The following is a 12,136-nucleotide window of genomic DNA, read 5'->3' on the forward strand; positions in this document are numbered from 1 at the left end:
AGACTGGCACCATAAAGGCTGCTGTACCTGGAACCACCATTGCTACTGGTAAGAGTAAACTCCATAGTTTAGTTTAAAAAAAAAAATCACTTGATTTAAAAGGAATGTGTTGACAATTTTATTTATTTAAAGAAAAGTTAAATATATCACTCTTCTTTACGCTAGGTTCATACCTGCGTTCGGGTCTCCGTTCTGTGCTTTCCATCTTCTACAAGCAAGAAGACGGAAAGCACAGACCGGGTCCGGCCGTGAACGGTGGTGAGCGTTTTTTTTTAATCCGGACACAGAGTACTGCATGTCCGACTCTGTGTGCGGATTAAAAAACCCGGTTTCGCGGCGGAGAGCATAAAACGCTCACTGCTGCTCACGGCCGGACAGCTTTCTCACCCATTCAAATGAATGGGTGAGAGAGACTCCTGCAGGTTTCAGTCTCCTGCTCTGTTTTATGCAGGAAACGGAAACCTGCATAACGGAGTCCTGGGCGTAGATGTGAACGACCCCTAATCTGGTTTTATTTTCTGATTGTGGATTTTTAGTATTTTATTTTCTGTACATGATTGTGGGAGCTGTCCTCTTGCATAGTGTTGGCCATAGGCAGCATTTAGTTTGGACTCATTGAGTGGTATGCTCTGTGCAACGGAGAGAGTAAAACAAGATGTGACATAATCTATTGCCAGTAGTGGATCTAATGATGGATCACTATAGGTGTTATCTGTATAGGTTTGAACTTCTATAGTAATTCTGTCTAAAGGTGATGTATTTCCTGGTACCTTGTAATATTTTGTATTATTAGTATTATTATTATTATCATCATCATCATCATTATGGATTTCCGTGTATTTTGGGGTACTACTGTATTTTTTAAGGTTTTTTTTTTTTTTAAATAAATTAAAACTATGCCTGTAGAAGCTGTTATGCACTAGACAGCCCCATCTTAGGGCCCCTTCACACGGCGTAAGCGTGCCGCTCATTTAGACACCTATACACGTGTCCGAGCGCGGCGCTTCAAAGCAGAGCCCATTGATTTCAATGGGAAGTGTGCGAATATGCCGATATACGCGGTCTTCCCATTGAAATCAATGGGCTCTGTTTTGAAGCACCGCGCTCGGATACGTGTCTAAATGAGCGGCGCGCTTACGCCGTGTGAAGGGGCCCTTAATGCTGTTCCGAAGTAGATCCGTGAGAATAACATGATCTGATGTTTTGTTCTTAAGCTTTTCTGTGACCTCTCAATAATAATAAAAATTGCTCCAAACAATGTAAAGGGCAGGTAGGCATTCAATAGAACATCTGCAATAGGTTCAGATCTATTTTTCACCGTAATGCAGAATTATATGAAATAGAGGATACTATATAGAGGCTGAAAAAGATGGGAAGAGTTTATTCTTTTCTATTGTGTCCAGGAACTGTTACTGCAAATGTGCTTGTAAATACAGTGTCGGGAGTTGCCGGGGTGTCTCCTGCTACCTTCCAGCCCATTAACAAGCGATTAGTATCTCCAGTGGTGACTGGCACAGTTTCAGTAAGTAATGTTTTCTTATTACTTCATTGTAATAGACTATATTGTAAAGTAGAATCTGATACTTGCCCATGGTTGCCATTGCTTTTTAATGCTAATTATCTTGAAAATGGAAGTATAATAGAGCATTGCTGTAAATTCTCACTGCAACTATATCTTATAGCCTAATTTTATATGCCACCATTGTTTATGCGTGTACCGTATTTTTCGGACTATAAGACGCACCTAGATTTTAGAGGAGGAAAATAGGGGAAAAAAATTTTGAAGCAAAAACTGGTAAAATATTTAATATATGGAAGTTGTAGTTTTGCAACAGCTGCAAGGCCACATTGACAGGTGACCCTGCAGCTGTACGGGGATGCATAGAGTGTTTTTTTTTTGCGGGGCCAGAAGTACTTTTTAGTTATACCATTTTGGGGAATATCTATTTCTTAGATCACCTTTTATTGAAAAAAAAAACCCGGTGGTTTATGATATATGATTTTCTATATATATATATATATATATATATATATATATATATATATATATATATATATATATATATATATATATTCTAGGGACAGGAGGTGATTTAGAACTTTTATTTATTTCATATTTTTAAAGCTTTTTTTTTACTATTTTATTCCAACTAATTAATTACAACTGTATTGCCGTCTATGGGACATTCTGTCTATTAGTATTACGGCTGGTCATAGAGACCAGCCGCAATACTAATATAGCAGTGACAGGCCTGGGAGCCTCATTAGGGTCCCGGCTGTCACCCGAACAGGTCGGCTCCTGCGATATCGCCGCGCAGGAGCCGGCCTGCAACTTTACAGGTACGGGGCCGGTGGGGACCGGCCCCGGGGGAGAAGGGGCCACCGATACTGACCCGGCATCTGCTGTACTAGAGAGGCGGATGCCGGGGAGGGATAGACGCCGGGGCCTGAGACATCGCTGCCCTGCCCTGCCCTGCATGAAGCCAGCGGCAGGGGGGACGGAGGAGCGGAATAGCAGCATCACTCCTCCCGCTGCTGGCTTCATGCAGGGCAGAGGAGCGCAGCGATGTCTCAGGCCCCGGCGTCTATCACTTGCCGGCTTCCGCCTCTCTATTACAGCGGATGCCAGGCGCCACATTCGGACTATAAGACGCACCCTTCTTTTCCCCCCAAATTTGGGGGGAAAAAAGTGTGTCTTATAGTCCGAAAAATACGGTATTTTTTTTTTTAATTTAACATTGATGCTATGTTCCATGGATGTGTAGTGTGGGGGTCTAACAAAAAAATCATGAAAATTAACTACTGTGTAGTTTTACCAGACCCCATGCTGCTCTCATCCTTAGCCAGTGAAAGGAGTTGCACTAGAATTGTAGAATGAAAGTGTTGATGTCTTTAATTATTTAGTGCCCACACCTTTCCTTCTTGTGTTTAGTGGTGTTCTAGCTGTCAGTCTGCTAATAATCATATGTTGATGCTCATAGCTAAGTCTCTTGTTTAGTGTAACACGCACATTTTTTTCCCCAGGCAACAGGAGGAGCAACTGGTCAGGTGGTTCAGCAACGAGCAGCACCAACTCCAACAGCTCCCACAGAGATGGTAACAATCGCAACCAGTCCAGGAGTGCGGGCTGTGACTGCAGGAACAGTCGTCTCCACTAATCTTACACCAGTTCAAACACAGGCCAGAGCCATTGTCACCCAGGTGACAACAGGTAATTCTTACTCAAGGTCACAATTTTGTTTTATATTTACATTTTTATTATAAGTTCTATAATACTGTTTACCTCCTTTTACTCATCAGCTACTACTACTGGGGTTCAACTGGCAGGAAAAACAATCACCCCCGCCCAGTTTCAGCTGCTTCGGCAACAACAAGCAGCACAACAAGTCCAGGTTTCTCAGATACAGGCCCAGGCATCTCCAGGACAAATAAAGGCTGTTGCAAAGATCTCTCAGGTGAGCTTACAAAACAGATCTCGAGTGCTGTGCTATAAGGACATGCAAGAACTTTCAAGAACTCTCCAAACCTTCACTTAACTCTCATAAACTGAGACCTATAGTATTCTGTGTTATAACCTAGCTAGAATAAGGTGGCTGATTTTAATATATGGCTGTCATTTTTCACTTTTATATTGTCTGTGATGTGAAAAATGGAAGGTAGCTGTGAGGCTCAGGTCAATAGCCAAGGCAGCTCCCTTGTCTCTCATAGCTGAAGGACAGACCAATAAGGGGGCATCTCATAAAGGTGGCTAGACTAGCCATATTGTTATAGACTAGTAATGGTCATTGTAACATTTAACAGTATCATGGGGGTGGGTGGGAGAGAGACTATCAGCACTTCTTTTCTCAGTTTATTCCATAGTTCTCCACAGTTGAATAGTTTTGATGATGTCTTGCCATAATTTGGATCTCCTGGGCTCAGATTGTGAAACGTCTAGAAATTTCATCCCACCGACTCTACAAACTAATTCTGTTTCTTCTTCTGCTCTAGGAGCAGCTTCTGAAGCTTCAGAAGCAGAAGCTTCAGCTCCCACAGCAGGTGTCACAGACAGGAGCGCTGGCTGGCACCACAGCACAAGTACAAGTCCAACCACAGCAAACACAACAGCTGGCAACTGTGACTGCATCACGTGCTGGAGCTGTGCTTGCTGGGACGACTGTGACAAACCTACGCCTGGTAAGACGAAAAGTGGATGTATATAAAGCATTACATATTAAAATATGTTTCTAAAGATTGTGTCAGCTTATTTGACTGTCTACTATGTTTAATCCTAAGCTGCAGGCTCAAGGACAGATTCAAGCTCAGCCAGGGCAAACCGCACAAGTTGCCTTAGCCAAGCCACCGGTTGTGTCTGCCGTTGTCTCATCTGGAGGGGTTACTACTCTTCCGGTTACAGTAGCAGGGATAAGTGTTTCTATCAATCAACCCCAGAAAGCAGCAGGTAAATATAAAGAGATGAACAAATTATGAATTTAGCATTTTCTTTTGGACCATGGAATATATATGCCACTTATATTCATAGTTTTCTAATGATGCTTATCCTATCACTATAGGAGTAGGATTCAGTGCCAAAATGTTTTTTCTTTCTACTTGGGTTACATGCGCAATTTTATAGCGTGATGAACTTGGATGACATCAGAGTGTCAGCCCAATGCCTTCTGTTCCCCATTGAATCAATGAGGGGGAGGGGGTTCTGTTCCAAAGTCACAAAGCAGGAATAGGACCTGCTCTATAATCATCAGAATGGAACAGAGCATTGGACCCTCCCCCATCGGAAAAGCCTCGCCCTGCACACTTGGTCATGTGCATGAGGCCTTCATTTTCCAGCGCAGCTTTCAGCCTTTGATGAGGAACCTAATAATGGGCCTAATCAGCTGGGAGTCTCAAGCCGCAGACTCCTCAGCTAAATCAGTGCGGCAAGATAGAGTAGGACGCTTATTTTTTCAGGATCAGAATTTGGGTGCGATCTACCGCTGATTTGGGGGAGGAATCCATCCTCAAATCAGCGTCAAATTCCTGTGTGTAAACACCCCTTTAATCTGAATGATCACTGCAAAGCTTTGGAACAGAATTGTGGTTTTAACATTATGAATTAACTATACAAAGCTTCTAAAATATTGTAATAGTAAATGTGGACTGCCAAATCCCTGAATAGTACCCTACCCTGTCTCTAATAGGGTAGACTGATAGAATATGTAATAAGATGCTGTATTAGATAGCTTCCTAAAGGTAGGAAGAGAGTCTTTGATATTGTTTATTTATTTTTAAAGGGGATTGTGTAGGGTTAAAAGAAATGTTGCATTCTTGCAGGAATGGTTTTTCCTGGTATTGCAGATCTACTCTACAAAAGTAAATGACTAAGCTGGAATACTAAACACAACCTGTGGACTGGTGTTCTATGGTTATAGAAGCAGCCATTTTTTTCCTTCAATAAACCTGGACAACCCTTGCTGAAAAAAATGTAGTATTTAGTGTTGTAGGACAACCTCTTATCTAGAAGGTTGGTTTGTTTGAAGAAATAGTTACTAAACGTGTTTGTGTTTTAGGAGGGCAGACTGTCATGGCCCAGCCATTACATATGCAGCCATTGTTGAAATTAAAACAACATCATACTACACAGTCTCAGCAACAGCAAAAGACTCTACAGACACAGACTACTTTGGGACAGCAGAAGGTAAGCATCCTATGTATTAACACTGCCTCATGTCCACAACTGAGTATGTAGGCTGAGTGGTCTCCAGTGTTTTAATGGAAGACATTCAGATATCATTTGGATATCCAAGTGCCTTCCATACTCCATTAATTTTATTGGGATTCTAATCCAACTGTTTTCATGGAGTAGAATAGGACCTGATCTATAAATATCAGAACAGCGAGGGGCAACTGAATTCCCCCTCAGAAGTTCCTCGGGCTGCACACTCAGTCTTGAGCATGTGGTCCAAGATTTGATACATTTTTTTTTTTAGCCAAACAAAGGTGGAGCGAATTTTTTATTTTTTTTTATTTTATAAGTTTCATTCATTCTGGATCCATTCTTACCTTTGGCTAGAAAAAAAATTGATCACTCTGCATGTGTAAATTCTGTGACACCAATATCAGGCTGTGCCATTCTGTCTTAAACATTCAATGGGACAGATTTATGAAAACATGAAGAAAATGGATGCAAACCATTTGCATAGAGTTAACGTTGAATAAAAACGGTTCAGCAACTAATCACAGCACAGATTTCGTTTTCTTAAACACTAAAAAAATAAAAGCTTATCTGTGATTGGTTGCTATGGGAAGCTGAGAGAGTTTCTCTTTGAAACACTTTTCAGAAATCTGCCCCAATGAGTTTGCATCAGGGCACAAGGCAGAAAAGCTTCAGGTTCCTGGTGCAGGTTCACTCACTGATGAGACTCAAACACAATGGGGCTAATCGTCATGAATCTTCCAGGAGAGCCAGCTGGACAATTCTTTTTTTCAGCATGGCAAAGAAAGAATCCATGGGGGGCAGAACCCAGCTGGAATTTGGAACCAATTTTGAGTTGGAATCTACCTCATACTCCGCTCCAAATTCCTCTTTCTGATCCTAACTTTAGACAGTTACATCAGCATTTCTACTTCCACAGGCTGGATTTGTTGCAGATTTCCAGTGTGGATTTCGACTGTAAATCCACTACTATTTCAGGTCATTGCTGCATTGGAAATGTTCCAGCTATGTGGGTATACGGCAGTCCTATTTAAGATGGAGTATTTAATGGGTAGAAAGATTCTTGCTGGATCCTATTGCAATATTGGTTCAATATCTATGGCATTTAAACCAGCAATGCTTCTTGCAAGGCCTCATGACCTCATGCTTGGCACTTTTGCAATCTATCAATCCTGCTAATGTTTAGTATTCTGCTTTTCTTGATGTGAATAAGATACTTGCACGCATTTTGATTTTCTTTTTTATAATTGATTTATAAGTGTTTTTAACCTAATCTACCTACTTCTTTTAAATGGATTGTCCATCTTTAGCAAATAAATGTAATTCTTTGTATAATGTAAAGTTACACCATTTTTCAATATACTTTCTGCATCAATTCCTTATGGTTTTCTAGATCTCTGCTTGCTGTCATTCTTTGTTAACTTTCAGTGAACAATAATCAGTCCATGGTCATGTGATACACAGTCCATTGGCATGAGACGTACAGCCCATGGTCATGTGATGAACACAAAAGGGCACAGCTTGTTATAGTCACAGCACAGTAATCCGACATCTGCCTGGTAATGAGATGTGCACCTGTCTGTTCAACACTTGACCACAGGCCATATATCACATGATCCACTGGATCTTCTCAAAGAATGAAAGCAAGCAGAAATCTCAAAAATCATGAGAAATTTATGCAGAAAGTATATTGTAAAATGATATAACTGTATTATACAAACAATAACATTTATTCGCTGAAACAGTACAACCCCTTTGAGATGATTAGTTCAGCTTGTGGTGGTAGTCATATTGTCACTACATTTAATGCCATTTGATGACAGACTTATAATGCTGTTATATATATGATAATGATTTATTTTGTATTCTTGAATGGCCGTTATGTTGTTCTCTCCCTGTCTGATTTTTTCCCTGGGCTTTTAATGCTCAGCCTTACCTTTCCCTTCAGATAACGACACCTCAAGTGTCCAGTGCTTCACAGCAGCAAAAAGTCACTTATACCAACCAGCCAGCAATTAAAACTCAGTTCCTGACAACATCCTTAACTCAGGCACAAAAGGCACCTGGAACCCAGCAAGTTCAAGCTCAAATACAGGTAAGCACCCTTCAGATGTAAGAGACACAAGACCACCATGTAGGTAAATTAATTAGGTACAAGAGACCCTCTAGCAATGGTAAGTTCTGTTCCAAAGCAATCTGCACATATATTAAAACTAAATCATTCTCCCTTACCCACAGAAGAATAAACAGAAACATTGCAGAAACAAAACTATTACATTATAAAAGTATTTATTCTCCATGGTGACTGCAATTGGAAAAAAATTCAAAATGCAATATTCACGTCCTCATCAATGTCCCTGAATTCAGCGCACTGTCTGCTTTCCCAGTAGTCATCCCGGTGCTGGAGATATTGGTGCCGTTAATATCGGCACTGATCTCCCTTCAATAGACTTTATACTGTCCAGTTCTGGGAGAGAGGGCATTCCTCATAGCCCATGAATGACACTAGGCTGTAAGACCCGCTCTTCTGATAGTGGGGAGATATCGGTGCCAAAATTAACGGCACCGATATCTCCAGCAACAGGGCTATATAATACCGCACATCAGTAGCATGAATAGAAACTGCAACTTGCCCTTGCAAATAAAAAGAAAAAAAAATAATAATACTAATATATATATATATATATATATATACACACATATATATATATATAATTTTATTTTTACAGTGCCAACATATTCCGCAGCACTCTACAATTTGTAGGGTTCAAATACAGACAGTAAGATACATTACAAAGAAAGTAATTTCACACAATGGGACTGAGGGCCCTGCTCGCAAGAGCTTACAATCTATGAAGTAGAGGGGGTGACACAAGAGGTAGCAGGGGCGGCATCGGAGGTAGCATTGCTTATACAGTGGTCAGACAATTTTGTGATAGAGGTTACTTTCATTACACAAACATAAAACTTTATGAGCCGTCACCAGTCGTGTCCTTTAACACATGGATGGTGCTTGGACATATAAAGTTAGCCTGAAATGGCATCATATCATGTGGGAGCTGGAACAGAGGAGGGTTAAATTTTGGGGATTCTAATGACGGTACGGAAGGGTTTACATTAGGAATTGTGATAGGTCTGTCTGAAAAGATGTCTTTAGTTTGCGCTTGAAGCTGTAGAAATTGGGAGTTAATCTGAGTGTCCGGGGTAGAGCATTACAGAGAAGTGGTGCAGCTTGGGAGAAGTCTTGTATACGAGCGTGGGAAGTTCTGATAATAGAGGATGTAAGTGTTAGGTCATTGAGTGAGCGGAGAACACGGGTTGGGTGGTAGACAGAGATGAGGAAGGAAATGTATGGAGGTGCGGCATTATGGAGAGCCTTGTGGATGAGAGTGATAACTTTATATTTTATTCTATAATGAATAGGCAGCCAATGTAGCGACTGGCACAGACCGGAGGCATCGCTGTAGCGTCTAGCCTGATAGATGAGCCTGGCCGCTGCATTCAGAATAGATTGTAGAGGGGAGAGTTTAGTAAGGGGAAAAAAACATAACGCTACCAAATATATTTTGTTATGGTTTTGGAAGGATGGGAACAAAAAACAAAACTGGAAAATAACTGCTCCAGGTAGTGACTAAAATTATATATGAATATGTCTATGTACTTATTTGTTCCTGTTTTATTCAATTTATAATTGCTTTCATATTACTTTTAAGGTTGCCAAACTCCCTCAGGTGGTTCAGCAACAAGCTGCAATTGCTACACTCCAGCAGGTTGTATCCGCATCGCAACAGGTAAGAGATAGGGTAAAGTTACATCTGAATCGTCTCTGTTCATTGGTTAGTCAGTGCTTTCCCGTATACTGTGCATTCAGACTGAAGATCTAATTTGCCATCTTTGCTTCAGAGGAAGTAAGATCTTGTTTCTGAACACTTAGTAGTAAGTAAAAATAAAAAAAGAAAAAACAACTTTATTTTAAGCTAATTTTAATTGCAATTTTCAAGACCGCACATAACCTCAACATTTCTAATTTAGTAAATATGCGCATTCCCCATAACATAACAATTCTGTGTTTACTTTACTAGTCCTCTATTATACCTTTTTAGATGTAATAAATTGACCATTTGGGGGATGGGGTTGTTACTATACAGTCCTATAGTTCTTAGACAAGGTTGGACTGTATAGGAACAGCCTCCCCACAATTGGTAACACCAAGTTGTCAATTTATTCAGAAATGTCTAGGTGGAATGGTGCTGCAGAGTCGCAAGAAAAGATCAACTAAATTTGTAATTTTATGAGGGACTCCAATATTTAATTCATTTCTATTTAATTTGTTTATTAATTTTTTTCTATAATTTTGTGGGTTGGGATTTATTTTTCTGACTGGTTTTCTACGTTTTTGTTACAGGTTCAACCACAAACGGTGACTTTGACTCAGGCAACAGCTGCAGGACCACAGCAGGTGCAGGTGATACCAGCTGGTTCAGCTGCAGCACATGCTGTCCAGCAAAAGCTCCTTCAGCAGCAAGTAATGGCAGCTGCTGCTACGCCACAACTCCAGGTGCCAGCCAGTCAGAGCACCGCATCGGTTTCAGTTGCTGATGCCCAGAGCCAGCAAGCAAAGTTGCAAGTCCGAACCCAGACTGTAAGGATCAAAGCTCCGACAAAACCAAGCTGAAAGCCATTGGATATTAATGGATTGTAGGTCAATTTAGCCTTTTATCTCGGAATGCCTTGCTCCGGTATGATTCACGGGTGATCCTTCAAACATTGTGTTGACAGGACCAGAAAATACTTAACTTAAAAAGAAAGGATGGACTACAGAAGATCAAGTCTGACAAATTCTAGAAGATTGTCCTAAAATTGACTTAGAATGAATTAGATCAAGCCAGTCATTTCTACCTTCTGGTTGGACCTTGTGAACATTTTGTGGTTTTCAGAGAGGGTAGACATAGACAACAAACATTAACACGTATTACTGTATGAACAAATCTTAATCGGTAACCACAATAGCACAACTTATTGTAACACTCTTAATCATAACCTACATCTGTGTATATAAATGTCTTGGGAGCTGTGTACACGACCATAAAGTCTGAAAGGGGCGCACTCCTATCTTCTGGTTTATATAGAGGGGAAAAAAAGCCATAACTGGAATAACAGGTTTCACACTTGTGGCCTTTGTGGGTGTCAACGCAAAAACAAAGAACTAAATCAAACTAACAAGGTGTTTTTGCTAGATTGCATCCCATTGCCTCATCCCATAGAGGACTCTAAAAATCAGGTTAAAATATAGAGTTTGGGCATCTTACTTATTTTTGTACAAACGTTAATAAATGATCTACGTTGGGACTTTTTGAAGGCGTTAAAGACGTAGTCACAGATATTAAGCCTTTCACTGCTGGAGAAGGAAACGACTCATTGCTCTGGACAGGTTTGACAGACAACATAATCATTTCTTGTCAGATAGAAGTCATCGACCCTTTGCTTTTCAGTGCACAATTCCATGTATGCTAATATGTTCAAATGTAATTTATACCAATATTTTCTTCAAATGTGTAAAAACGTAGCTGTGTATTTTTTTCCCTGTACAGAGTAAATTCAGTTTTAGTAATAGATACTATAACTTATGTCATGCTGATTAAGGCTAAGGCCCCAAGTTGCGCAAATGCAATATTTTTGGCTTGTAAAGAAATGCAGTTATAAAAAAAACAAACCTGCATTTTACAGTCGTAGCAAAGTGAACGAGATTTTATTTAACCTCATCCCCTCATTTCGATAAAAATGCTGCAGAAAACGCACAGTATGTTAGATTTATGTGCAACACAATGCATTTTCTCCATAGACTTACAGATATTTTGCAAATACTGTAAAAGGCCGTGGTTTTTGCCATGGTGTTTCTACCGTAGCCAAATCAGAGCGTTTTTGCAACATGGGGCCCCAGCGTAAAGGTTTTTTTTTTTATGGTCAGGATATTGCTGTTCTATACTTAGGATAAGCAATTATTATCCAATTGGTGGAGATTGTGACTTGTTTGCAGCCCAGCCATCAGCTGTTTGTAGCGGCTGCGGCTCCTATGTGAGTACTCTAACCTACTAAGTGTTGACTTTGTTTTGTCTACCCATACTACTACTTTGTCTCGGTCATGCAGGGTATTGCAACTTGAAGTACAACCCTGCAGCACTGCTAAAAAGTAGACAGAGAGCAGGTATATGGACCAAAGTGCACATTGACGCAGCATCTGCATCGGTGCATGTAGTCAGACCACCACTAACTAATCTGAAGTGGATTCCATATCCTAACAATAAGCCAGCAATATCCTGATACCGGATAACCTTTTAACATCATGACCAGAGTCATAGTTCAATGTTATCTTATGTACTTTTATGCCCTTTTTAATTTTTTCCACTTTTAGGGTGCATTCAGACTACGTAACGCCGGGCGTGT

The 12,136-nt window shown here is 40.4% G+C and overlaps 1 protein-coding gene across 4 annotated transcripts in view; it reads left to right on the plus strand.

Moving 5' to 3' along the window:
• The window catches only part of LOC142203620 (E1A-binding protein p400-like), a 61,105-nt gene extending 48,969 nt beyond the window's left edge, over window positions 1-12,136 (plus strand). For 2 of the 4 annotated variants that reach the window (XM_075274516.1, XM_075274525.1), the window contains exons 44-53: window positions 3-48; window positions 1,404-1,522; window positions 3,025-3,211; window positions 3,301-3,455; window positions 3,991-4,176; window positions 4,276-4,441; window positions 5,547-5,674; window positions 7,623-7,787; window positions 9,406-9,483; window positions 10,098-12,136. In XM_075274516.1, coding sequence (XP_075130617.1) covers window positions 3-48; window positions 1,404-1,522; window positions 3,025-3,211; window positions 3,301-3,455; window positions 3,991-4,176; window positions 4,276-4,441; window positions 5,547-5,674; window positions 7,623-7,787; window positions 9,406-9,483; window positions 10,098-10,367 — 1,500 coding nt within the window. In that variant the 3' untranslated portion in view covers window positions 10,368-12,136. The remainder of the gene's footprint in view (window positions 1-2; window positions 49-1,403; window positions 1,523-3,024; window positions 3,212-3,300; window positions 3,456-3,990; window positions 4,177-4,275; window positions 4,442-5,546; window positions 5,675-7,622; window positions 7,788-9,405; window positions 9,484-10,097) is intronic. The other 2 variants (XM_075274533.1, XM_075274541.1) reach the window with 2 other exon arrangements.

This window comes from Leptodactylus fuscus, chromosome 1 (genome assembly GCF_031893055.1).
Source record: "Leptodactylus fuscus isolate aLepFus1 chromosome 1, aLepFus1.hap2, whole genome shotgun sequence".
Taxonomy (NCBI): domain Eukaryota; kingdom Metazoa; phylum Chordata; class Amphibia; order Anura; family Leptodactylidae; genus Leptodactylus; species Leptodactylus fuscus.